Genomic DNA, 25147 nt, shown 5'->3' with positions numbered 1-25147 from the left:
CTGGTCGAATGCACTTATTGTAAGTCGCTTTGGATAAAAGCGTCAGCTAAATGTAATGTAATGTAATGAGCAGCTGCTCTGTTCAAAACTAAGTAAATAAATGAATAAGAAAAGTTTATTTTATCAAGCCTTAATAGGAATCCCTAAAACTTGCATTCCGCTAATGGCCAACAGGGGGCGACTCCACTGGTTGGAGTCGCCCCCTGATTGTATAGAAGTCTATGAGAAAATGACAATATTTCTCCATTTATTTTTCATCTCAGTTGACCATTTAAAAAAATAAATTGTTTTTTTTCCTGACTTACTACAAAGACAATACATAGTTAGCAATTATGAACGTTATTAAGTCATTTTTGATTCTCTATAATCATTATTGAAGTCTGCTATTTTAAGATATAATTGAATATGGTCTGGTTGCCCTGCCAAGTGCACTTTGCACAACCTGGCAACCAAAATGTGTTTTTTCAGCTGTACAATTAATACATTATTTATAAGTAATTAATAGAACCATGGTCACAGCATTTTGAACCGCATCTTTACGTAAATACACAGCTGTAATTATAGAGATGTAACTCATCCTGCACATGTCACAATTAAGTCATACACAGCTGATCTCTATTTACTGCTGAACGTGTTTGTTTTATTTCAGTATTAAGGTGTGACCACTGTATGATTCTATTGTTAGCCATTGTTAATTATCCGACGCTGAAGTGACACTGAGTTTAACCTATTTCCAAAACACATCCAGACAAAAGTCAGTTGTGGGGTTTTTCCTATTCCATATAATGGCTCAGTTTTGTGGTATTAAAATGTGCCCCTGAACCTTTCACATGTACCACCTGCAGTTAAACACCGTTTTTTTTAACACTTCCTGAGAGTTGTTTCACTTCCTTATTGAAAATCTAAAATGTCAGGGGTCTTTTGTTCACTAAGAGAAGTTTAAGAATTCAGGGGGCTGCATCTAAAAAATGATTCTCTCATCCCTTTTTCTGATGTGTTGTGTGCAACACTGCAGTCGATACATTATTATAAACTAGTATTGTGCTTATACAACTTAAGGTTAAATGGTTAGTCCAGTTTTAAGGGAAAGTCCCCCAAATATATCATACAAAGATACGATGGAGAGACTGAGAGACTTTGGGTGGCGTGGGAAATGTGATGATGAAAATGCATCTTGCAGGTTGTTGTGCTCAGCAGCTCCTCCTCTCACAGGTGTCAGACTCTAAAAGTTATTATGAACATCAACCTGCAGACTTTCCTCATCAGGTCAGAATACAAATAAATCCTCTCAATCTTCCATGTGGGAATCAGGCATTTATGGGATTAAACCTGAATCCCCGTCTTCTTCATTTTGGTAGTGATTCATAAGGACAGATTTATAAGGAAGCTTTGAAAATGCTGGAGAAATTCTAAAGACTACGTTATTTATTTCAATGTCCAGACGTTGGAAAATTGCAGTGCCAAGTGATGAAAGAAGTATTCAATACATTTAAAGTCAAAGTAAATAAGAATTAGCAGTAAAATAATATACTTTAAGCATTAATAGTCAAAGTAATTTTGCGGTAAAATGTTCCCTGTCAGTGTTTTACTAAGACATGTGATGTTTTTAGATAATTAATGTGTGTGACGTTACTGCTGGAGTTGTTAAAGGCTTGTGGTGATGACCACTTGATCCTTCAGTTAATCTGAAATCACCCAATCTATAGATTCATGGTTTTTACTGGACAGGAAGGGAATGAAGACATTGTGATCTGAAAAGTAAATAGCAACCACAGCTGTTAGACAGGTAGCCTACATTATGTGCTTCAAATATGTAATTGAGTATATAGTTGCAATGACTGCAACATTACAATACAAGTACTAGTCAAGTTCAGGAGAGCTCTTTAGTAACCAGTGGTGTAAAGTATTTTTTCTCATGGACTGTACTGAACATTTGATAGAATTGTAATTGGCTTTTGCTTCTTTGTTCCTTTACCCTATTACAATTCAAAGGTAATTAGTGTACTTTTACTGCACTACATTTATGTAATACTTTTAGTTACTTAGCAGATTTTGATTAATGATGTGAAATATAAACAACACTTAAATAAGACTTGAGTTACACCTGGAGTAAATTCACAAGCTATCCCACACGGTAATTAAAATTAGCTCCACCTTTACCAGCTTTGATAAACTTAAATACATTAATAATTGTTATCAAATCATATGGTGTTCTACACAATGAGTACTTTTACTTTTGTTTCTTTAAGTATATTGTGATGCTAATACTTTTGTACTTTTACTTATGTAACATTTGAAAGCAGGACTTTCCCTTAACAGAGTACTCCTACACTCTGTTACTTTTACTTTTACCTACAACATCTGAGTACTTCTTCCACCTGAGTACTTCTTCCACCTCTTTTCCACTATTGCTTTTACCTAACAATGAATCTCCTGAATCTGCACAGCCTTTGTGAGTCTAGTTTCCTTGGTGAAGTAGTGTGTGAGTGATGTGTGTGAGTGAAGTGTGTGAGTGAAGTGTGTCACTACACACCAGAGGCAGCAGTCAGTCACCACGGAGTGTCTGCCGGCAGCTCACCACAGTTTGGACACTCTGCTCCGATGAAATATGTGAGGAAGACTCAATGATATGGCTTTGAAAGGCTCCTTTGGCAATAAAGGTTGATATGATGCTGAGATGTGATGTCTTGGTGAGTATGACTTTCTGTTTGATTACCGTCCGGCATTATTGACTGCATGCAGCTGCCATATGTGTCGCTATAGGGCTCTGCCTGAACTCTTTAATATGCTTTTAACTATATAAGCGCCAGAGACCAGGATGATTATAAAGAAGCAAATGTATTTTACTGAGTAAAACATTGGATCATTACTATCAATCATTATTCCTCAGTAAATAACTTTAAAACTGCTCTATCCTAAATCATGATTGACCTCATATATGTTGTGTGTTTTTTATGTTTTAAGGTAACTTAGCAGTCCTCGCGGCAATGTAAAAGACATAAAGAAAGCAGTTAATGATGGCAACACTGTCCCACACATGGACCATCCTCACTGCTGTCACTGTGTTGACCGTGCAGCTATGCGAGGGTAAATTCAGACTATTGTGCAAATCATTTTCTAACATTTCGTTTTCACGTAACATTTAAATGTACATTCTAAATATGTTTTGGAGATAAAAGCTATAAAAACCTAAGATCCTTTCTATAAAAAAACTTTAAATTGTGTGTGTGTGTGTGTTTTGTGTGTGTGTGTGTGTGTGTGTGTGTGTGTGTGTGTGTGTGTGTGTGTGTGTGTGTGTGTGTGTGTGTGTGTGTGTGTGTGTGTGTGTGTGTGTGTGTGTGTGTGTGTGTGTGTGTGTATGTGTGTTTTGTAAGCCTTGCATCTGCATGAGGTTTATGGATTAATATGTGTTTTGTGAAAGGCATATATGCAGAAATACTCTTCCTTATCTGTTCCAAATTCAACAAATCCATGATCAGTGGCTTTCTTAAAGAGCCTGTGACACGGTTTTCCCCCATCATCCAAACCCATCAATTTGAGTACATATTGTCCCCTTGAAAACCGTTACTGAACTGATTTTGGATATTTGTACTTTGATAACCATTAATCTGCCTTCAATGTTGACAATTTTCTGGATCTTCTCGCGGATTCTTCAAGTCCCGCCAAATGATGGGTGACGTCATTGCGGGCACAGCGCTCCAGCTGCACCGTTCAGGATCCCAGCATCTGCATGTAAACCTTTATATATATACAGTCAGATGTAAACGCACGACGGCGCACACAGCAGCAAGCTCAGACAGCGATGACAGGTTAATGTTGAACGTGTCTGAGAGAGCTCATATGAGGCTGAAGGATCGGTTTATGTTGTATCTGTTAGAAGTTTAGGAATGAGGTGCGTCAATATGGGCGATCATATGGTCATGTAGCCAGTGGTGGACTGGGACTAAAAATCATCCCGGGACTCTCGACCGGCCCACTTCGGTACCGCTAGTAAATTGTCAACGGGGGGAGTGGGGGATGTCAGGGTGCTGTAGATAGTAAATGTAAATATGTAAATATGTGTGTCACTGCATCCTGGTAAAATACAAATATAATGTATAATGTCTGTGTCTTTGACATTAGCGCTGCTCGCCACCTGTGCCCTGTACTACGAAGCCAGTTCAACAGACCCTGGATATGTTTGAGTAACAAACAAACTAACAACAACAAACTAACAAACGAGATCTCGCTAAGCGGTCCTACGACGCTGGTTATCAACTCGGTAAATCAAGCCAGGGTTTCTCTCTCCAGCTGAGAGCGCGTTCACGTCTAAGACACGAGTGGATCTGACTTTAATTACATTTGTCTCGAGTGTTTCGTCAACATAATGTGTTAAATAATACTTCTGCATACAGTCTGTGACACTGTGAGTGTTGCACGGCCAGATGAGGCTGGAGAAGCTGACTCAGATAAGGAAATATATGATATATTATGATATTATATGATCGATGATCTGATTGATGATGTAATATGAATGATAAGTGCGACACGTCGGAGTCTTCTCTGCATACGGCAGTTTAAACTGTATTTCCTTTATCCTGTAATATGACTTGAGAGATTTAAACTCCGCACACTGAGTTGATCTATTTTCTCTAGACGCCGGAGGCGGGCAGCGTCAGGTAAAAGAAGTTATTTAGCCTTCCCAAACCTGAGCCTCACGCGCCGCCTATGGGGGATGTGCTGGTGATTTATCCGACCGGCCCACTTCGGTACCGGCCCATCGGGATTCGTCCCGATGGCCAGTCCGCCACTGCACCCAGCCCACGCAAATTGTCAACGGGGGGAGCCTCGCTGCGGGGAAACGGTGGACCTAGTGTCCCGATCGGAGTGGGAATAATAATAATAATCCGTGCATTTTATCCATTAATTTCCCCAACATTGTGGTAAAAAAAACACACGTTTAATCCATGTTGTTGGTGTACTACAACTACAAAAAGCATCGGTTTGTTTTCTCATCAGGAAATGCAGACCGGCTCAAACAAACGATTTTTAATCATCATCCTCACTCATCATTTAATGTATCATATGTTCGCCGAATTGACATGAAAGCACTAATAAATGTAGTTTCATCCACTTGAGTTTACAACCACAAAAATAATCGATTTGTTTTTATAAATCACATCCGACGGAAGGAAATTCAGCAGCTCTCACTCCCGATTTTTAATCCTAATGTAATCATCATCTTCACCACGATCATTTATGTTTATGTCGCCGAATTGACATGAAAGCACTGACAAATATGAATATACTGTAGTCAACTTCATTAAAACGTTATTAACGTGCCTAATCTCAGTAATTCACCATTTCTACGCATGAGTCATGACAACACACACTTTGTCCGTGTTTGGCTCTCAAAGCGTTCCCGTATTGACGTCACTTCCGGCTTCCCCCAAAACTTCAAAATGAGTCAAGGAATTTCCCCGCGATGTTCGAAATTATTGATATTTAACTGAACGGTATCGCTTTTTCTTTTTTAAACTGACGGTTCGAGATTACTAGTAGCCCAATATTTCATTGCACAACAGTTGTTGGGATGGTGTCACAGGCTCTTTAACTTCTCATCACTATATTTTATGAACATGAAGTTACTCAAAGTTAACATTTCTACTTTCAGGTAAGACGTGCTGTCACCTCGAGTCCGCTGCTGGAATTGATGTGCTGCTCGGCTCCAGTTTTAGGATTTACTGCACCAGTGTAATGGTTGCCTGCAGAAAAAAGTTCTACGGCCAAAATAACGCACCACTGCCCCACAAAGTATTGAATTCTACAACTATATATTACGACGTGGTTAACATAACGGAGAAGAAAACATATAGCTGTAAGTGTCTTTCCTTTGGCTGTGACTCCTGTGGACAGGACTTCTCAACTGGATGTGAGTACAAAAACAATAAGCAGGAAAAGCATCCCTTTCTGAAACAAGTTTAGTTTATTTGCAAATATGTGCATATATGAAAAAAAGGGCAGGGGAGTTAAGAAGCCAAAATGTCAATGAGGATACCTCCCCCATTAGAGGTTTTACCAGAAGCTTAGTTTTACAAATTGAGATGCATTACACTAAAATCCATAAGGAGATTTAAACAACTTTGCTTATTATAGTCTAATTTTCTTTTAATAACGTTAATACTGATACTGTATACTGAATACATATTTGGGGAATGTCATGCTATTTTACCTCAAATGAAATGACTGATTATTGTGATGATTTTACACATTTATACTTTATTCTTATTCAAAACTCTGTGAATTTACACAGAAATCCTGCAGGGAATGTGACCCTGCATGGGGCTTAGAGATGAGGCTTTCATATCTTAAGACATTACTGTAACTTTTCAAGCTACAAGAGCTGTTAAAAAAAGAGGTAGGGTCGGTTCTGCTTTTTCCTAAACTGTTCGCATTTTGCAAGCAAGGCGCAGCGAAGTGTTAAAGATTAAAATGTGATAAGTTCTGACCACAGACCTGTTGCTAAATGAGGACTAAAAACAAGCTTGACACATGTCGCATAGCAGTTGTCTTACACTAAACATGCACACAATGTTATCAACATAAACACTCAAAATGTGTGTTCCTTCATGTACCACTGTTTTCAAATATAATATGACTTCCTTATTTGACAGTCCTACAGTAACGGGTTCATGTTCTATGCTCAACACTTAATTGTACGTCCTGTTTGTCCATCAGATCCACCAGAGTGCCCTAAAAACATTTCATGCACCTACGAAGTAAAGAATAGTGATAGTGGAGATGTGTTCTGCAGTTGGGACAGAGGACGGGATACTTTTCTGAAGAATGATTTAACACTGGAGTGAGTTCAACTGATTTAGAAGTACAACAATAATATCATACTGGTGGATCTACAGTCAAATGAAATGTGGCTTTGTGTGTTTCAGGATGAGAATTTTATCAAAAAACCATACACATGGACCGATGCTGGACAGCTTCTCCAGTAAGGCAACTGCTCAACGGTCAGCTAGCGTCCCTGTGCCCGGCTCCGTCCTGATGATCTCTGTGTGGGTCCACGCCAAAAATGCATTGGGCTCTGCAGCTTCCATCCACAAGAACTACACACTGAGTGACATTAGTAAGACACCAGCATATTTTCATTCATACAGCCAAGTATTTGGAGAGGTTCTTGGCAACTTCTGCATAAATAGCGTGTTATTTCTCATGACAGTTCTAGTTGCTTTTAAGAGATAAAGACTCAATGATTGGAACTTAAAAGCTTCTTTGAAGAGTAATATGTCCTTCTTTGATGCACTTATCTTCAACGTTATCTTCTTTGAACTAGGCAATGAATGCCTCTTATGGTATGTTTGAGCTGATGAATCGTATCTTTTCATTACTTCAGATTTTAAAGAAATTAAACGTTAAAAATGTTAAGGCTTTATTTACATTTTGTGTGAGTTTTCCATAAGTCTGTGCCAATATTCAAGTAGTGCAATCCTCATAAACGCGATAACTAAGTGGACTTTTTTTAACAAAGTCCACTTGGACTTAACAACTAATATGCTTATTATGTCAATTTATAAATAGGATAACATCCTGAAAAAATATATTTTGGACAGTAATAGATGTATCTGCAGCTTGACTGGTTTGCATAGCCATAAAAAAACGAGGTGCTAGCTCTGGTTCCGGACCTTTTACGTAACCATTTTGCATAGTCTGACTTATCATGAGTTGTTATGTGATTAAATACTATGACATGTGTGTGTTAGTTGACGTCTGTTGCTGATGTACTGGTATTATAAGGCTGTCTTAATTTATCTGATCATTCTGTGTTAATCTGAGCAGAGATGCCATCGACTCCTGTTCTTCGCCAACCGGATTGCACTTCCCAAGAGTGCATCATCACAGTGGAGCAGCCTGTGATGACTCAGCACCTGGAGATCCAATACAGAGCGGACACACAGACATGGACATCTTCTCCAGACTCAGTAAGAAGTCTTATAACTGTTCAGATTAGAGCAGATTTCAATAAGATGTTTGCTGAGGAAGATTTCTCAAACTCTTTGAAGACATAAAGTCACTGCATGCTGAGAACTCATAGCTCTTCTGCTAATTCAAAGCAAAAATAAATATTTGTGTCAGGTGGATGTGCACAAAGGTACAGTACACTTAATAATGTTGCCACATTTTTAGAAACAAACAACATTTGAATCTATTTGGTGTTTTTGCTGTGTGACCCTAAATGGTACTTCATGGCGGGGAGAAATCTTTATTGGAACATGGATGAGTGAGTTGATATCAATTCCAATAAGATTAAAACCACATGTGTTTTGCTCACAGGGTGTGCAGATGAAATCAGTGCAGGTTGCCTCTCTGGAGCCTTACACGTTGTACCACTTCAGAGTCAGATCCAAATTCAGCACCGGCCTGTGGAGTCTGTGGAGCGCTAGCATTTCCAACTGGACTGAAGAGGAAGGTAAGCAAAGCATTGGCAGAAGAAAACCTGTTTGCTTTCATTTATTGTGGAGTAAAGTTGATTTCACAATGTAATAATCAGGGTATATTGTTTGCCTGTAAGCATCCCTTCACTATGCACTTCTGTCTGACACTTGGTACAATATCCTGAGAAATAGAAGGCTTGAGTTAAGGCACAAAGGAAGTACATCAACCATTGTGCAGTCAAAACAGGAAGAGGATTTGGTTAGTGATCAAAGAGTATCAATGTGACTTATTTCCAGTTATAATGCTCAGGAGCAGAAATGATGTGGAAAAAATTAATTAAAATGAATGCAGTGTGTTGTTGGTGGTTGCTAGGCTCTGAGGAAAACCGAAAGCGATCCGGTTGTCTTTTGCGACAGCAGCGCCCACAAATGTATCATTTAGAAACTTTTGGGGGTTAAAGTTGAAGTGGTCTGTTTTCACTACACTAACCTGCTGATTGCTTTTGCACTTCCTGAATGAAAGAACCTCTGTTTCTGTCTGTGTGCAAGCAATTATATCTGAACGGAGTATTTACAGTCTCTCTGTGGCACTTTATCTATGAAAGCTATCAGATGATGTTTCCGTTTCTTTGGGTTTTTTGAAGCAGTTATCAGTTCACCACTCACTGTCTGCAGGATACCTATAAGCCACTGAAACAGTCCTTATGGGTTTGTGTGTGTAGAGCAAAACCATTCATTATCGATAAGACAGTATGGGCGGTGGCTTACAGAAGTAGTTGAGTGTTTATCAGTTAAACATTGAGCAAGAGAAAAGGAAAGTGAAGTAACAATAAGGGGAGTGATGCTGATACTGATGGTGTGAAGACATGAAGGTCTGATGTATGAGATATGAATGTGCAGCAGTGACAAGTCATCAGCTTTCTAACAGCTGCAGAGGTCGAGGTAGAAACAACTGCAGTTACATTTTTGGTAAAAGGTATTAACATTTTCTTTGTTTAAGAATGCATTGAACAGATAATTACACTATATTGCTATTTTTCTTGATGTGCAATCATCTTACAGAGATTTAAAAAATAAAGAAGGAAGCTAATCTACTCCTCTAAACAATTACATTTATTGGGAAAGTAATAAAAGCATTTTCCCACAACTGCTTTATGTGTAACATTATAGAATAATCTATTGATATTTTACTTCAAATACCTTGTTTCCTTTACTCCTGGCCTAATGACAACCAGTGAGAAATCTCTTTGACACAAAATGGGCTTTGGGATTTGATGAAGGGGAGGTTACGTATTTTAAGACTCAATTATTAGACACCATTGAAGTTTTACTCCTACTTTAGCCTCCCATGAACATGCAGCTTTAAATCTCCAACAGCAGAAAATGTAATAGATTAGTTTGAGGAGAGTTATCTAGATGTTCAATGTCATAGATGTTGTCTTAAAGAAGCCCTATGATGCTTTTTGCGGTTTCCCTTTCCTGTAGCATATAGTTTTTGTGTTTGTAAAGGCTCAAAATATAAATTTGAACTTGTAAACTACCAAAATAGAAGATAAGCTATCTTCAAGTATTTGGTTCTCTATTTTATACACTGTTGCCCATAAAGTTGGAATAATATATTGGTTACCTCTTCTCATGAAAAGATTGTGTGTGTAAATAGGAATAAAAAGAGGAATGTTTCTGTAAACAAAATGATTCCAACTTTATGGGCAACAGTGTGTATAGATATGGAGGTTTCTTGGAAGTGTAACTCATTGTTGTCTGACTTCAGCTCACGTAGGAAAATGTGACAGAGCTGCAAAGTTATAGGGAACTTTTAAAGAAGTCATTGAGAAATCTTAATTCTCTAAACATGTCTTTAACTCTGCCATTGAAAAAAACAGTCGTTCGTAAAATTCAAAGACTCAAATATTAACCTTTTTATGAATGCTTTTAGTTTTATGGTCCAGTAACAGATTGTTTTTTGTCTTTAGCTCCTGCCAAAGAGTTGGATGTGTGGTACGCTGAACCGGCCTCTGACTTTAGATCCCTGACAGTTTATTGGAAGGTATGTTTTACATCTTATTGAAGTGAGTTGATATGATTGTAAATGCACATGAACACTGCTGTACAGTTTCATGAGCTCCATCTCGTGCTTCGGGTCTGCGTGGGTGTCAGGTGTTGTTGCCATAGTAACACTTTGTAATCTTCCCGTACTTCCTGCACACACTAAAGGTCAACCCTTGACCACTGATGCGGTGACACCCTCACACCCTCACACACACACTTGCACATCCCCACTCTCAACCACATATGGACACACACACACACACACACACACACACACACACACACACACACACACACACACACACACTCATTTAACGTCACATGAAGACAATGAGAGATGAGTGAAACCTGACAGTTTCAGTTTACAAGAAAAGAGGAGCTGAACAGAAATGATGTGCATGTCTGACATGCTCTCTGTGTGGTGATTTTGAGCCGTCAGTAAAGACTGGAAAATTCAAAGCACATGACCCTCATGTTGTTGTTACTTTTACTTTGTATGATGTTAAACGTAATAACTCACTTCTAAACATCCTCTGACTGCAGGAGCTGAGCATTTCTGCTGCCAAAGGGAAAATCCTTTCATACAGAGTCCGAGTTTACAGCCCAAACTCTGGGCAGAACATCACTAACGTTAGCGCCGAAGCCAGGAGTTATTCGGTCCCTTTCTGTGCCGAATGTGAAGTGTCAGTGTGGGCTTGCAACTCCAAAGGGTCGTCCCCTCCAGCCAATATTACATCTGAATACACAAAAGGTAATAACAAAGGAATGCCTTGTATAAGTAATTATCCGCAAGAAGCCAGCCTCTGTTGGTGAAGTGTTGTAAATATCAGACGCATCAGTAATACTGAGGCTGCATGTTTCTCTCTTTTAGTGAAGCTTGTGTAACTTCTGCTGTGCTTTATGTGTAAAATGATAGAATAATCTATGTTTTACTTTAAATAAATGTTCTCCTTTTCTCCTGGCCTAATGATAACCAGTGATAAATCTCTTTGACACAAAATGGGCTTTGAGATTTGATGAAGGTGAGGTAGATATCAGATGCATCAGTAATACTGAGGCTGCATGTTTCTCTCTTTTAGTGAAGCTGAGGCATTTAGATCCCTTTCAAGATGTGCACAAAGTTGCAGACAACCTCAGTATCACCCTCTCCTGGAGGAAGCCCTACGCTGCAGTGAGGCGGTCTGTGGTGGAGTGGTTCCCCAAGGGCCACACGATGGAGCTCAGATGGGTCAGACTGGGCCGCAATGAAAACCATGTTGTTATAACAGGTGGGTATTAGAGAGTTAAAGGAAATACTAGGTCTATACTGAATGTTGTGTGTTTCGTACATTCAAAGTGGTGTTTATTAATGAAGCTGTGAAGGTCTGTGTCAAGTTATCACATTTATGAGACTACTGAAAGGCGTTTTTACTACTATTGGGTCATATATTTTAACTTTGATAAATATCTCTCTCACCTGCGTTCCAGCCTTTTTTAAACACGCTGTAGTGCAGCCTCCTATCAAAAAACAGAATCTTGATCATTCTGTTCTCTCCAACTTTAGAGCTATTTCTAAGCTTCCCTTCCTGTCTAAAGTCCTAGAGAAAGTGGTGTTAGCGCAACTGCAGTCGCACCTTGTTTTAAACTGCATATCAGAGAAGTTTCAGTCTGGTTTTAAATCACACCATAGCACAGAAACTGCTCTCCAAAGAGTTTTTAATGATCTTATTTTAACTGCAGACTCTGGGAATTCTGCTGTGTTTGTGCTTTTAGATTTGTCTGCTGCTTTTGACACCATTGACCACCAAATTATTGTATCATGCCTTGAACTGTGTGTTGGAATTAAAGGTAATGTCCTAAAATGGTTTCAATCATATCTGTCAGAAAGGACCTTTTCTGTGCATCTTGGCCAGTATTCTTCAGCTGTAGCCCCACTAGGATATGGGGTCCCTCAAGGTTATATCCTAGGCCCCATTCTGTTCAGTCTATATTTAATAATAATAGCTGGGATTTCTATAGCGCCTTTCAAGGGACCCAAGGTCGCTTTACAGGAATAGGGCAAGCACAAACAAAACAAAACAAAACAAAGGTCAGACAGACAAAACAACAGATAGATTTAAGGGCCGAAAGCCTTGATGAACAGATGGGACTTGAGGGCCCTTTTGAAGGCGTCCAGTGTGGGGATGTTGCGAATCTCCGCAGGGAGAGCGTTCAAGAGGGTGGGGGCTGCCACTGAAGGCTCTGTCCCCGAAGGTTCTCAGTTTGGTGCGGGGGGTGGTGAGCAGGCCAGAGTCTGAAGACCGCAGGTTCCGGGGTGGGGCATGCGGGTGAAGGATGTCCGATAGGTACTGGGGGGCAAGGGCATGGAGGGACTTGTAGGTCAGGAGGAGGAGTTTATAAGTTATGCGGAACTTGACCGGCAACCAGTGGAGGTGGATGAGGGTGGGAGTGATGTGCTGCCAGGGCTTTGTGTGTGTGAGGACCCGAGCTGCACAATTTTGGACATACTGGAGCCTGTCCAGGGTTTTGTTGGGAACCCCGAACAGGACACCATTGCAGTAGTCCAAGCGGGTGGTGACAAATGCATGCACCAGGGTCTCGGCAACCGACTCCGAGAGTGACGGTCGGAGTCTGGAAATGTACTACCTCTGGGGTCAATTTTTTAAAAGCATAACATTTCGTACCATTGCTTTGCAGATGATTTGCAGGTATACCTGCCTATAAAAGCAAACAAGGAATCTAGGATTGCCTTGCTTAGCTGTCTGAAAGACATACAATCATGGATGGAAATCAACTTCTTGACTCTCAACGAAAACAAGACAGAGATTTTAATATTTGGACAGTCTGAACCCCTGGATGGCTTTAATAGTGTACTCGGCCCCTTAGCGCTCTGGAATTATTGGAGATATTTGGCTCAAACAAGTCAGAAACAAACACAGAGCCTCCAATATAATCTAAATCTACAATTACTATAATACAAATATTAGTTCAGAATATATATAGCCTTTATTTGCAACTGTGCGAATTACAGGTGGAAAAAAAGCAAGGAAATGAATGAAAAGGTTTCCAATATAAACATAACGTTATGAATGAGCTTTAAGCTCCGCAGCACAGCCCCAGAAAACACTACTCTATGTCCTCCATTGTATTTTTCTCTGTTGCTATATCTATGTCTTTCTTTACGCAGATGTCAAGCCATTTGAGTGCTACGAGGGAGCAGTGTATGTTTTCTATAATGAGAGCTCAGTGAGAAGGACCAGATTTACAGGGGTCACTACTCTGGAATCAGGTAAGGTCTAAGTCTAAGTGTTACATAAGTGCAGAAACATATCTGGCAGAAAAGAAAGCTAGTAACACAATGGTAAAACAGTTTTTTAAGTGTTTCTTTCTGCGTGTGTTTGCAGCCCCAGCAGCTGTTCCATCAGTCCAGGAGACGGTTGAGGGGAAGCAGGTGAGAGTGACCTGGGCAGAGATTCCCAGGGGTCAGCGCGGAGGTTGTCTCACAAACTACAACATCTATTTAGAGAACCAAGACAACCAAGGACACAGGAAGCATTGTAAGAACCATTTATCTGTACTGAGACACCTGGTACATTTAGATGATGCTGTTTTGTTTTGTTTTTGTAAGCATTCTTTTTAATTCATTATTGTGGTTTTAACTATTTGAAGAAATAGCTACTGAATAAAATGAAAATAAAGTAAACAGATAACAAAGACAAAGAAACAACTGTGTGTATCTGAATTTGGTTTCTACAATTTAATAAATGTAAAAAATGTAACATTATATTATAAGTGTGAACAGATAGTGGGAAACTCATAGTGCAGATGGTGTTATATATCATACAATACAATATAATACAGATTTATTTATTAAGCACTTTAAAACCTCCAGACCAAAGTGCTGTACAGTCAAATAACAAACAAAACAAAAATCACACAGCACAGCTCACACAACATAAAACAAGTACAAGTAAAAACAATAGACAATTTAAAAGCAATAAAAGCAACAATCTAAAAGATGTCAATACGCTAAGGAGAAGAGGTGGGTTTTAAGAAGCGATTTAAAGGCAGACAGTGTGGAGGCCTGTCTGATATGCATGGGCAGATCATTCTTCTTCTGTGGGATAATTTCTTCTCTTCTCTCATCCAAATGTTAGCATGTAGCCTTTGATACAGCCAATCACATGTGTAACTTCCCTCTGCTGTGTGCATGTGCATGTGTGTTGCAGACTCCATACAGGCATCGCAGCGTGTGCACGTCATCAAGGACTTGTCTTCAGGCACCTACAAACTGTGTATGACGGCCTCCACCGCTAAAGGAGAAGGACCTGCAGGGAAACCGATAACGTTCTTCATGCAGCGTAAGTTCCTTTACAAGTTTTATTTACAGGAAAATTGTGACATTTTGGAGGCTATGCTTATTTGCTTTATTGCCTAGAGAGTAACATAAGAAGACGATCAATACTACTGTTTTGTCTGTACAGTAAATTAAAAGTTCAAGTCCTGCTTACAGTCACAATTCGAGAGCCACTATTATTCCAAGACGGGGGTTAAGAGAGGAAATTCAAATAATATGTGGTGCCCATGTGACCACACTAAAGGAATGCAGTACGTGGAAACCTAATGGCATGCTTGAACACAATTGCAAAACATAATTCATTAATGAGACCACATGCCGCAACAAAAATATTGTATAATGTCCTCCCTTCAAAATGCAACAATAGAAAAAGCGATATAAATCAGTATGAAACAATTCTTTGCAAACAAAATCCTTAAGGAATCAGCACTCACCACAAAAACAATCTAGCCTCGGCTTGATTTGTTGCCAAATCTTTGTTGTCCCAAGTACTCACTGGTTTCGCTGTGGTTTATTTTCCAAGGAAGGGCTTCCTAAGTCCAACCTAACTTCTTCGTCTCTCCTCACAAACAAAACCAATCATTTTCTCCCCAAACAGCGTCACCATGGCAACACTTTTACCATTAAACCCTCTATTGTTTGCTGTAGTACAGATAAGCAGCATGGTAAAAACACAGATGGACAGCGTAAACTATAGTGTGACAAGTGGAGATTTAGAAATAATAAAGATATGCTTATATACTTATATAGATATAAAGAATATAGCAGTGTAATTTTGACCAACTCTTGTAGTTTAAGCAGTTTGGTGAATTGTACGTGTTGTTTCCCAGCTATTACTTAGCCGTTGCCTTTTTTTCATCACTAATGACGACTGAATTTAGACAGCTGTCGATTCTTTAACTGACTGGACCATATAAGCGAATTGTATGTACTGCAATCTTACTTCTCCCTGTTTCACTGTTGAAGAAGAGAGCCAACTCTCCCCTCTACTGATGTGTGCAGTGGCCGCCCCGATCGTAATAGTCCTGGTGTGTCTGTACCACAGCTCAGCAGTCAAGCAGAGGTATGTGAGCAACAGCAGCTCTAAAGGGATATTTCTAAGCGATTTTGCAGAAAATACACAATGGTTGTCATAAATGATAAATACAAAAATCAATGATGAAGCTATAAAAACAATAATTGAATATATGCCATTACATTTTCCATGCCATATTGTTCTCCACCCTCTCTCTTTAGGTTTTGGGTGTATTTCCAGTGCCTCATGCTCGACGTTGTGCCAGATCCTGCTAACAGCAAGTGGGCAAAAGAGTGTATTCAGGATAAGGTAAATATTTAGAAGTGGGAAAAACACGCAATACTATAACAAGCTAGAGGTGTTAGGTAACTTAGTTCATTTACATGTACTTCAGATGAGTATTTCCATTTACTGCTACTTTGTACTTCTACCCTACTCCAATTCAAAGGTTAATAGTGTACTTTTACTTCCACTTTCCATACCCTAGCTACTTTTCAATTTTGATGAGTGATTTGAATTATAATCAACACTTAAATAAGACTTAAGGTACACCTGAAGTAACATTCATAAGCTACCATCAGCATGAAGTGATTAAAACCTTTACTTGTAACAGAGTATTCCTACTCTCTGCTAGTTCTACTTTTTTTTTTTTATATATTTTTAAATAATCCCTTCAAAACAGGGAAAGATGAACCTCCAGCTGCAGCTGAGTAACTCCAGTGGAGCAGAGGAGGAAGAGGAGCCCATCCTGGTGGACGTGGAGGAGCTTCCTCCTCCCACCAGCCTGAGTCCTGAGACGGAGACGGTCACAGTCCTCTACCCTCGGACCACCTACATCAAGAGCTTCTCCCACGACTCAGACAACTCCGACCTGCGGCAGACGTCCATGGACACCAACAGCACTGTCGACTACATCTCATCACACGGAGCGGGAATAATGGATGAGGAGGAGGAGGAAGAGGAAGAGGAGGAGGAAGAGGAAATGCTGGGTTTCTTCCCCAGTCACAACATCTTCATCGAGCAGCTGGAGTTTGGAGGGAAGTTGACTCTGAATGCGGTCAAAATCGACTGCGGTGACTTCTTTCCGAACAGTGCGTTTTGACCTGAAACCAAAACTCTTTGGTGAGATGAGTGAAAGCCATCTTTAGAGGAAGAGGATGGCTACACAAAAAGACATTGGTCACAATGACCGGAGCTGGTGACCAGGTTCCTCTTTATTTATGTTCCGTGTCTATGTTGTCACACATCTTGTTGTGATGTGCATGAACACTTGCTTGTTGAAATCAGAAGAAACCGTCAATAGTCTTTCATTATGTTTCAACAGTAATACTTTTTATTTTCATTTCGTGCATTACCATGGATTTGTCTTAAGAGCTTTGAACACACGAACACTTGCGAGTGTAACGATCCATCGATCTGGATCCATATGCTGTATAATAACTCACTGATTTACAATACAAAACAAATAATTTTAACGGCATAACTTGAGTTTACACCGGTTGAGGAATTTCAGAGCATTGCCTGTTTTTCTCTCGCCACCTGATGTATTTGTTCCTAGTGTTAATAAATATGGTAAAATGGCAGTGATATTCTTAATATTAAGAATATGAATGATATTTTGTGTTTGATATAAATAATCTGGTTCTGATAAATGATAGAATAATGCCTCATGCTTTTGTCTTTACTCCCCTTCTCGATGTTTCCCAGCATTTGAATTTCCCAAATTCCTCTGACCCAATCACCCCAAATATGACAAACCTCCTTTTATTTAGTGGACTTTCTATTTAATAAGAATTGAATAAGAACTACTTCCCCTTCTGAAGCAGTAGGTCAGTGTGTTTGATTTCTACACAGTGAGTTTACCATCTCAGTCCGTTCTTGGGAATCAAACTTTCCGTTCCAGTCCGCTAGTCATGGGTTAATAAAAGAAAATAACAAAATGTCTACTACAAAAATCTAACTGTAGTGCTTTTTGTTCCTCACCTAGATCTGTGTGTAAAGACAAGTAACACTCATGCATGCCCACTCAAACTAGTGTATGTAATCTGCCCGTATGAGTCCTGTTCCCTTGTGAATAATGTTTTAAATCCAGTGATGCCTGGTATCTGACAACAAACAGAAGTGTCTTTTTTTTCCTTTCTCCTATCAACACCCTCTGATGATAGTTGACCTGCAGTAAGCAGAGCTGCCAGTAAAGAGCCAATACAAACTATTGACATTCAAAGGGAACAAGACTTGCCTGGACACCAGGAAGTGAATGCTACATATGAGTAGTGGGTGAGGTCTTGTGTCAATCAAATGAAGTGCTTTCTGGAGCTGCAAGAAATCTAGATGGTAAGAATCATTATCGTGGGTCAGGTTGGGCAGTCCTAAACCGGGCAGGATTTGTCATTAGACTGGGGTGAAGGAGGAGGGGTGGGAGGTCGGGGAACCCATGGCTGGACTAACACTTCTCTCTTTGGGAACACCACCGGCTTGGGCCTTGTAAATGTTTAATGAGAGCTTAAGATGCTCATCATTTCACACAGGTTTTGAAGACAAGCAATAGAAAACTATGCAAATCAAAAAGAAAAATGGCAGTCCTGCTATTTTTGGTTTTAAATGAAAAACAAATAACAGTGACTGGGTCTACTGGTTTACAGGCTACAAGAAGGCACTACGACATAAGAGTGAGAGATACATTTAATGTGTTTGTATAGTAGTAAAGTGTGGCTGTAAGCAAAATCAAAAAAGGTAAGTACTGTACAGTGTTTGCATGTATTGAGGCAGGATTAAATGAGTGACAATGCAAAAGATTTACCGACCATCTTTATTTACCGACAGAGGTCTCTAATAGCAGGGCTAGAATTCACACATTTGTAGAGCACTTCAGTTGTTCCACACAATGAACGACTGTATTTCTTTCAGAGCAATTATGCAGTGGTGCCACAGTGGAAGCTACAGGGCAAGTCAACAGTGTAGGAAAAGTTATGCACAGTACAGGCTGCAAAAACAAACTGAAACTGGGCTGAGGGATGCTTGGAGTGGAGTGTGTAAACAGTCGGACAAGGTCTGAAGGCTTCCAGAAGACTACAGCCGCGTCTCAACTCAAGACACTTCCTCTACGTATCACTCTTTAAAGTAAAACAAAAAGGCATTCATTGACTTGCACATGGCTGTAACCAAAGATGAAATGGGCAGGTAGGAACAGATATTAAGATGGTGACGAGTGCCCCGAATACCTCCCAAATCGGAAAGCATGAATAACTTTGGGCTTCAAATTGATCCGTCTGACAAACATCTCAGGATCAATGCAAATTTGGGAGAGTAATCAGCAACGTGTTCCTCAAAAATGACCAAATATTCCTCCATTAGAACATCAGTACAAAAGAACCTTAATACAGATTTAGGCGTCATTTCCTCGATGCAATCAAATGTGGGCAGCAACGCTCGATCAAAGATCAAGGTGTATCCTGTTTGCACCGTATGAAAATAGTCAAGATTTACAGGTCAAAGATCATAGACCTCCTGTATAAAATATAAAACAATATCCCAGTGCTAAAGAAAAAAAACTCATATCCGTGAAGCTCTAACTTCATCAGAAAGACTTGGTGTGGCAGAGCTTATGAGCTTGGGTTGGAGCCCTACAGTGCCTATTTTAAAGCGAGCAAGCGATGGCTCACACCAAGCGAAAAACACCCTTCTTATGCTTACATTTCGAAATTCATATATTCAAGCAGCAATTACAAATATTCATCAATGGACAATGCATAACCTCTGAAAAAAATACTGTATGAAAACATCCCTGCTACTTTGTTTCCAAGTACAAAACCTCTACCAATAAGTTGCTCCAGAGTAGCAAGAAGTCCTTTTCTTTTTTTGTTTTTTTTTTGTTAATTTCTGTTTTTTTTCCATCTTCGTTTTGTTTTTATTGGGTAAAACTCAGTCCTCACTTTGAGTGCCATAGTTAATGACAGTCTTCTCCATCATTTTACTTTGCTGAAGGATCCAGGAACATGCAAGCCTCGTAGTGGAGGTGCTCAGGGGGCTCCTGTGGGCCTGAGGGGCCGCAGCCAGACTTAAGCCAGAGCTGGGAAGGCTTCTGGGTCGTCCACGTTGGGCACAGACGCAGATGACTGAGGAAAAGCAAACAAAACAAAAGTTAGAAAATTGAAACATTTAAAGATGTGCCTCAAGAGTATGAAGGGGATGAGAGGAGTTTCAGGTAGTGGGCTGACTGATTAAATTCAAAATGACTCAAGTTTAGTTTTGTTGGCAACTTTGTCTTTTAATCTTACATAAACTAAACACACAATGCATTTTTAATGGGAGTACTTTAGGTGCTAATGACATGTCAGACCAGCTGAGAGCTAGAAGGTTATCTACCTTGTCAGTCCGTCCTCCGCGGATTGGCCTGGGGGCCTCGGCTCCAGGAGGGGGAGGGCCGGGGGGTCCGCCGGGGCCACCGCGTCCACGACCGCCCCGACCACCACCACCACCACCACCACGTGGTCCACCGCGTCCGCGGCTTGGGCGTCCCAGATCTCCGAAATTGATCTCCAGCTGGGACGTGATGTCATTGGCTGGCTTCCGGAAGTGGTGCTCATCATCGAGCTGAATTAGAAAACAAGTGAAAAGACAATTTATGACTTAAATGTTTTGTAGGTTTAAAAGTTTTGTTTATTTTGTTCGCATTTGATTAGCAATCAGATACTGGATGAAATATTTTACCTTGAGCTCCTCAATTTCAGGGTCAATAACCTCCTCTTTCTTCTCCTGTGATGGAGAAAAGAAACACATTAACAAATCTAACAGGCAAAATAAAGTTTGAAATATATGATCATAAATCAATACCAATGTAAAATTCCCCATACATTTTCTGCACGACATCGCTGTTAAGTATACTTGAGCAAACCAAAAAAGGTCAAATCAAGTTACACCAAGTTCTGTGGTATGATAGAAGCATGGGGCTATAAACGAGCTTTTGCTCTTTCACTCATCAGTTAATCGAGTGATGCTCCTGCAAAGCCTGAACACTTGGTGTATCATGATATAGCATTTATTAATAAATAAAGTCTCTATGAAATCACTACATCGTAGAGCCTGTTTTTCTATACTGATGTCTTGTTGCATTATTAAAAACAAACTGTCTCAGTCTACTTAACTCAACAGCAAAATGTAATGTGACATATTGTGTTGAGAATGAGCAGAGGGGGTTTGACTCACTTCTGCCTTGGACTTGTGCAGCACGAAGCCTTTGTTCCAATCAGCGCCCTCGTTGGCCTTGCGGATGTTGAACTCCACCTTGGCTCGCTCTTTGTCCTGCACGGCCTTCCATTCGTCCAGAGTCATCTCCTTGGGGCCTTCTTCCTTCACTTCCTCAACCTCATTCTCCCTTCAACACAAACAGACGCACAGTGTCACAGCGTTAATGTCTAATACAAGTCAGGGTTGGTGGATTGCTTGGAACACAAGTAGTGTTGAAATGTATCTCATGAAAACTTTTATCAATTACAGTAAAACTACAACAAAACCAAGAACTTACTTGTTCTCAGAGTCAGCAGGTGGATGTTCCTCGCCTTCAGGGTTCTCCTCAGTAACGTTTGATTGGTCGAGCTCGCTGTGAAGGAAAATAAATGTCATACGGTTTAGTACTGAGAATGGAAGTACTATAAATTAATTTTGTGCTCAACTGGATCCTTCTTGCAATCTTCATGTATGATGTGTCATAATATAATCAATGTTTAACTAAAACCATTATAATATTCTGAGTTTGGACTGGTGGCAGGAGAACTACCCATTCACTTTTGAGTGGAACAAAACTAAAACAAATGTCCCCATGGGATTATCAAAATAAAGTATTTTTAATCAATTACTTATAAGTAAATAGTATCTTTTACTTTTTAGCTTTTTAGAGTGTTTATTTTCCCATTAAAATAATTGTTGAAAGGATAATTTGCCTCTCCAAATACAACAACTACAAACACTGTCAGGTTTTGTAGGTTTGTCTAAAACAAACATGACAGAATGAACAACTATATTTCTGCAGGTGCTCACTCAGGAAGTGTTATGGTTGCTGATTATGTTGTGTGCGTAACAACTTACTTAACATCATCCTTGACGGTGCCCCAGTTGTGAGATCCACTTCCTCCGCGCTTCTCCTCACCTTTCAGACTACTGAGAGAAAATGAGCTTTAGCCAGGGTCGTGACACATTGACTGCATGCTTTCACACAACCTCTTTAACAAACATGTTTTAAGGGGGTAGATCTAAAAGTACCTAGTTCGGTCACTGCCACTGTGTCGGTCAAATTCACGTTTTCCTCGGGAGTCAAAGCCATCGGTGCGACCCATGCCTCTGCCTCTGCTGCCGCCACGGGGGGCCCCTCTTGGTCCGCCGCCGCCGCCGCGTCCTCGCATCGGCCGATCACCAATGGGTCTAAGAAGAACAGACATGGTCAAAATTAAAACAAGCACAGGTTTCTCAACCCAAATGAAGTTAAATCTATGGAGGGTCATTCACAGGCTTCCTTTTCATCCTAAGTGTATCAAAGTGGACAAAGAATGACAGCAGGAAACCTAAATGCATTCAACAGGTGCTATTGACAGTTAGTTAGGATAAGTCCGCCTAACACTTGATCTTGGCCTTTAACTTCACCTGGGCTGACTGATGTTTAAAATGAGTCATAATCTACACTTTCTCATTTAGATCCACAGAAGTAAACTGATAAGATGAAGAGCCACATGTGCCTATTAGTTTAGGGGAAAACTCTAACATACTAAGCCTTATCATTGTTAGCAATGCCTTAACAGCTACCCCGCCCCATAGTGCGTTCTACTATTGCCTCATGTTGAGCTAGAATAGCAAAAAGTAGTGGTAAATGTAATCTTCTCCTCTCATATATTTCAATCAAAATGTCTGTTGATAAACTCACTTTTCCACTGAGAATTCGCCTCCCTCGGGCTTCTCTCCAGCGTCACCAGCAGGCCTCTCGAAGCGGCGTGGGGGCCGCCTGTCCACAGGCCTTCTGTCTGTGGGGGGGCGCCCCTCTCCCTGACCGACCTGGGGTCTGAAGCCTTCACCCTCCGGCTTGCGGCCCATTCTCCTGATTGCAGGACCTAGGATTGACCACAACAGGAGGATTAGAGGACCAATAGCACTGATAGAACAGGACCCACTGCCGAGCCCCAGACAAGAGAAAGGAGAGGGGGCGATTGTTCTGTTTAAATGGAGCAAATAATTTCAATTCATGTGCAGAGTTAAAGAGCTAAAACAGTCGCTAGTAGCCATTTATTAAATACTGATTAACCTCATGTTGGTCTGAAATGTAATAAGATTATTAAAAGTAAACATTTAAAACAATTGAGTTTACAAAACAATTAATAGAGGTGAGTCTTACTTTATAATAAAAAGTCAGGACAATAATGGTTCATTGTTGCCTTTTGCAAAAAGTATGCTGATCAGTTAAAAATCACCCTGCAACTGTGAGTGAAATTAATGTGTAACCCCCCCCATGACACATGGTTGATGGCCACTGTCCCAGTGTGACACAACAAGTCCCACCCATTGCCTAAATCACCAGCTACAAAAATAGACACCCTCCACTACACAGCAGCAGCTGGGGCACCATAGTCTGCGCACCTGTCTCATCTTCTCTTAGTAAAAGGATATGAGCAAGCTCGGCAGAATTAGGTGATAATAATGGTCAACTTACAGCCTGGGTACCTGGATGCTTCAATTCAGCATGCTAAATCTAGAGGTCAAATTAAATATGACAGCCTGCATAGATTTTGTATTTCTTTGTGTAAGAAATAAGAAATTAAGTGATTTGAGTTTGGATGACCGCATGCACTGAGCGTGTATTATGCGCTAATGGGAAGTAGCATTTTGAGACTGTGCTTTATTCAACACGCCCCACACTACAACCACGAGGTTCATCACCGTGAAGGCGCTGCTGCTCCTAATGTGACAAATACACCTGCAAACACACCACGATAAAGTCAACGCACACACACATTCATTTGATTAGTTGTTCTTCCATGTGGCACATTTTAAATCAACCACTTTAATTAATAATTAAAAAAATGCAATAAAAAAAAGTCCCACTTTTTTTGTTGATGCTAATTACGAGTAACCGAAGCAGCACTTTGGCACGCTGAAAATCATGACTTTAAGAAATTACAAACACCTTTAGGAGACTTTCTATAGTAAGCCAGGCTTTCGGGTTCTGCCTATCCAACAAGGCCGATGGGGGTTGGGGACAAGCCAAAACAAGTTGGCCTGCAAACTGTTTATCTCAGGATCGGTGGAGCACCACGCACCACACTAATTTACACGTTTTAATGGATGTCACCTTGCAGCCACTGACAGCACAACAGCGACACAAAAGCAGCCATGCGGACCTCATGTCATGGGGGCTTATGAACCGCTGCTAGCTAGTAAGCAAGCCACTTAGCATGTTAGCCTAAAACCCTTCACCTGCAGCCTGGCTAATTTAGACCTAAAATGCAGAAATATATCTCACCATCTTTCTTAAGTGGGACAGGTGCCTGGCTCTCCTCCTTCTTATCACCCAGTGGGACTTTTCTGTCTTTTTGGGACTCCTTTTTCGGCTGCTTGGCAGCCTGGGCTGCTGAAGTCTTGGCGGCACCAGGAACAGCAGCCTCCTTCTTCTTTGCTTCGGCTTGCTTTAGCAGCTCGAAAGGATCCGACTCATCGTCAAATAACTGGTCGAACCGATTGGCAATGGCACAGCCAAAACCTTCTTGCATTTGTCCGGGCATGATGGAGCCCCTTCAGCAGGATTTTACTCCGATTCTACGAGGCTTGGTGCGAACACTTCGCTAGATGAAGCCACAAGATGGCTGGGAAAAGGACCTTCTTCTCTTCCGGCGCGGTAGACATCCGGGACCTCGGGGTTAGCGCGGGTGGGGCGTGTAGTTTTTTTAGACTTGAGCGGCACTTCACGTAGTAGCGCAGTCAACCAATTTAGAACTACACTACCCACAATGCTACTTTCTCTAGTGTTGCTACCCTCTGTAAAAGACAAGCATGGGTGCTCCCACACACACACTGTTGTTTTGATTGCTCAGGAAAAAAACTCCCCAGGCCTCAAAACTGTGGATTACAACGTTTTGACAGTTTTGAACTACAGAGGGGTTTACTGCTGCGTCACATAGGATTTATACTAACATAAATATCTTTATAAACCTCCAATATATACACAGATGCATCTGTTTGCAGCAAATATGTTTTAATTAAAAGGGAGGAGAGGAAAGGTAAACTTATCATTTATTTACTACTGACAAAATCTTTAGTAAAACTCATCAAAGAGTGACAAACTCT

At 40.4% G+C, this 25147-nt stretch overlaps 2 protein-coding genes across 6 annotated transcripts; one reads left to right on the top strand and one right to left on the bottom strand.

The window, feature by feature from the left end:
• The first annotated feature begins 2544 nt into the window (after positions 1 to 2544).
• Positions 2545 to 17406, top strand: il12rb2 (interleukin 12 receptor, beta 2a). Of its 2 annotated transcripts, none has more exons than XM_034081527.2 (16): positions 2545 to 2690; positions 2965 to 3087; positions 5654 to 5911; positions 6718 to 6841; positions 6927 to 7117; positions 7828 to 7970; positions 8323 to 8458; positions 10397 to 10470; positions 11016 to 11223; positions 11552 to 11740; positions 13639 to 13740; positions 13856 to 14008; positions 14681 to 14812; positions 15778 to 15871; positions 16045 to 16132; positions 16506 to 17406. In XM_034081527.2, the coding sequence occupies exons 2-16, from the start codon at positions 3015 to 3017 to the stop codon at positions 16923 to 16925; spliced, it is 2385 nt and encodes a 794-aa protein (XP_033937418.1). In that variant the 5' UTR covers positions 2545 to 2690; positions 2965 to 3014; the 3' UTR covers positions 16926 to 17406. The 2 variants fall into 2 exon arrangements, with proteins under 2 accessions (XP_033937418.1, XP_033937417.1); XM_034081526.2 differs by having other exon boundaries at positions 15775 to 15871.
• Positions 17407 to 18613: 1207 nt separating this feature from the next.
• Positions 18614 to 24704, bottom strand: serbp1a (SERPINE1 mRNA binding protein 1a). 4 transcript variants are annotated; one of them, XM_034081530.2, is made up of 9 exons: positions 24327 to 24704; positions 22737 to 22920; positions 22082 to 22240; positions 21908 to 21976; positions 21348 to 21422; positions 21029 to 21200; positions 20534 to 20578; positions 20189 to 20416; positions 18614 to 19938 (listed from the first exon to the last, which is right to left on the bottom strand). In XM_034081530.2, the coding sequence occupies exons 1-9, from the start codon at positions 24583 to 24585 to the stop codon at positions 19882 to 19884; spliced, it is 1248 nt and encodes a 415-aa protein (XP_033937421.1). In that variant the 5' UTR covers positions 24586 to 24704; the 3' UTR covers positions 18614 to 19881. The 4 variants fall into 4 exon arrangements, with proteins under 4 accessions (XP_033937421.1, XP_033937419.1, XP_033937423.1 ...); XM_034081528.2 differs by having other exon boundaries at positions 21908 to 21979; positions 24327 to 24703; XM_034081532.2 differs by having other exon boundaries at positions 21029 to 21197; positions 24327 to 24703.
• Between the last annotated feature and the right edge of the window lie 443 nt (positions 24705 to 25147).

Source organism: Pseudochaenichthys georgianus, chromosome 4, assembly GCF_902827115.2.
Source record: "Pseudochaenichthys georgianus chromosome 4, fPseGeo1.2, whole genome shotgun sequence".
Classification (NCBI taxonomy): Eukaryota; Metazoa; Chordata; class Actinopteri; order Perciformes; family Channichthyidae; genus Pseudochaenichthys; species Pseudochaenichthys georgianus.
This window is presented reverse-complemented; position numbering and strand designations above follow the sequence as displayed.

Bases quoted from the DNA above. Each gene is read 5' to 3' on its own strand.
- serbp1a (XM_034081528.2), bottom strand. From the start codon at position 24,585: ATGCCCGGACAAATGCAAGAAGGTTTTGGCTGTGCCATTGCCAATCGG. The intron at 21,980-22,081 runs GTACTTTTAGAT...ATTTTCTCTCAG, and splicing joins AGTGGCAGTGACCGAACTAG to TAGTCTGAAAGGTGAGGAGA. The intron at 19,939-20,188 runs GTAGATAACCTT...GCTTTTCCTCAG, and splicing joins GCGGAGGACGGACTGACAAG to TCATCTGCGTCTGTGCCCAA.
- il12rb2 (XM_034081526.2), top strand. From the start codon at position 3,015: ATGATGGCAACACTGTCCCACACATGGACCATCCTCACTGCTGTCACT. The intron at 7,971-8,322 runs GTAAGAAGTCTT...TTTTGCTCACAG, and splicing joins GGACATCTTCTCCAGACTCA to GGTGTGCAGATGAAATCAGT. The intron at 16,133-16,505 runs GTAAATATTTAG...CCTTCAAAACAG, and splicing joins AAGAGTGTATTCAGGATAAG to GGAAAGATGAACCTCCAGCT.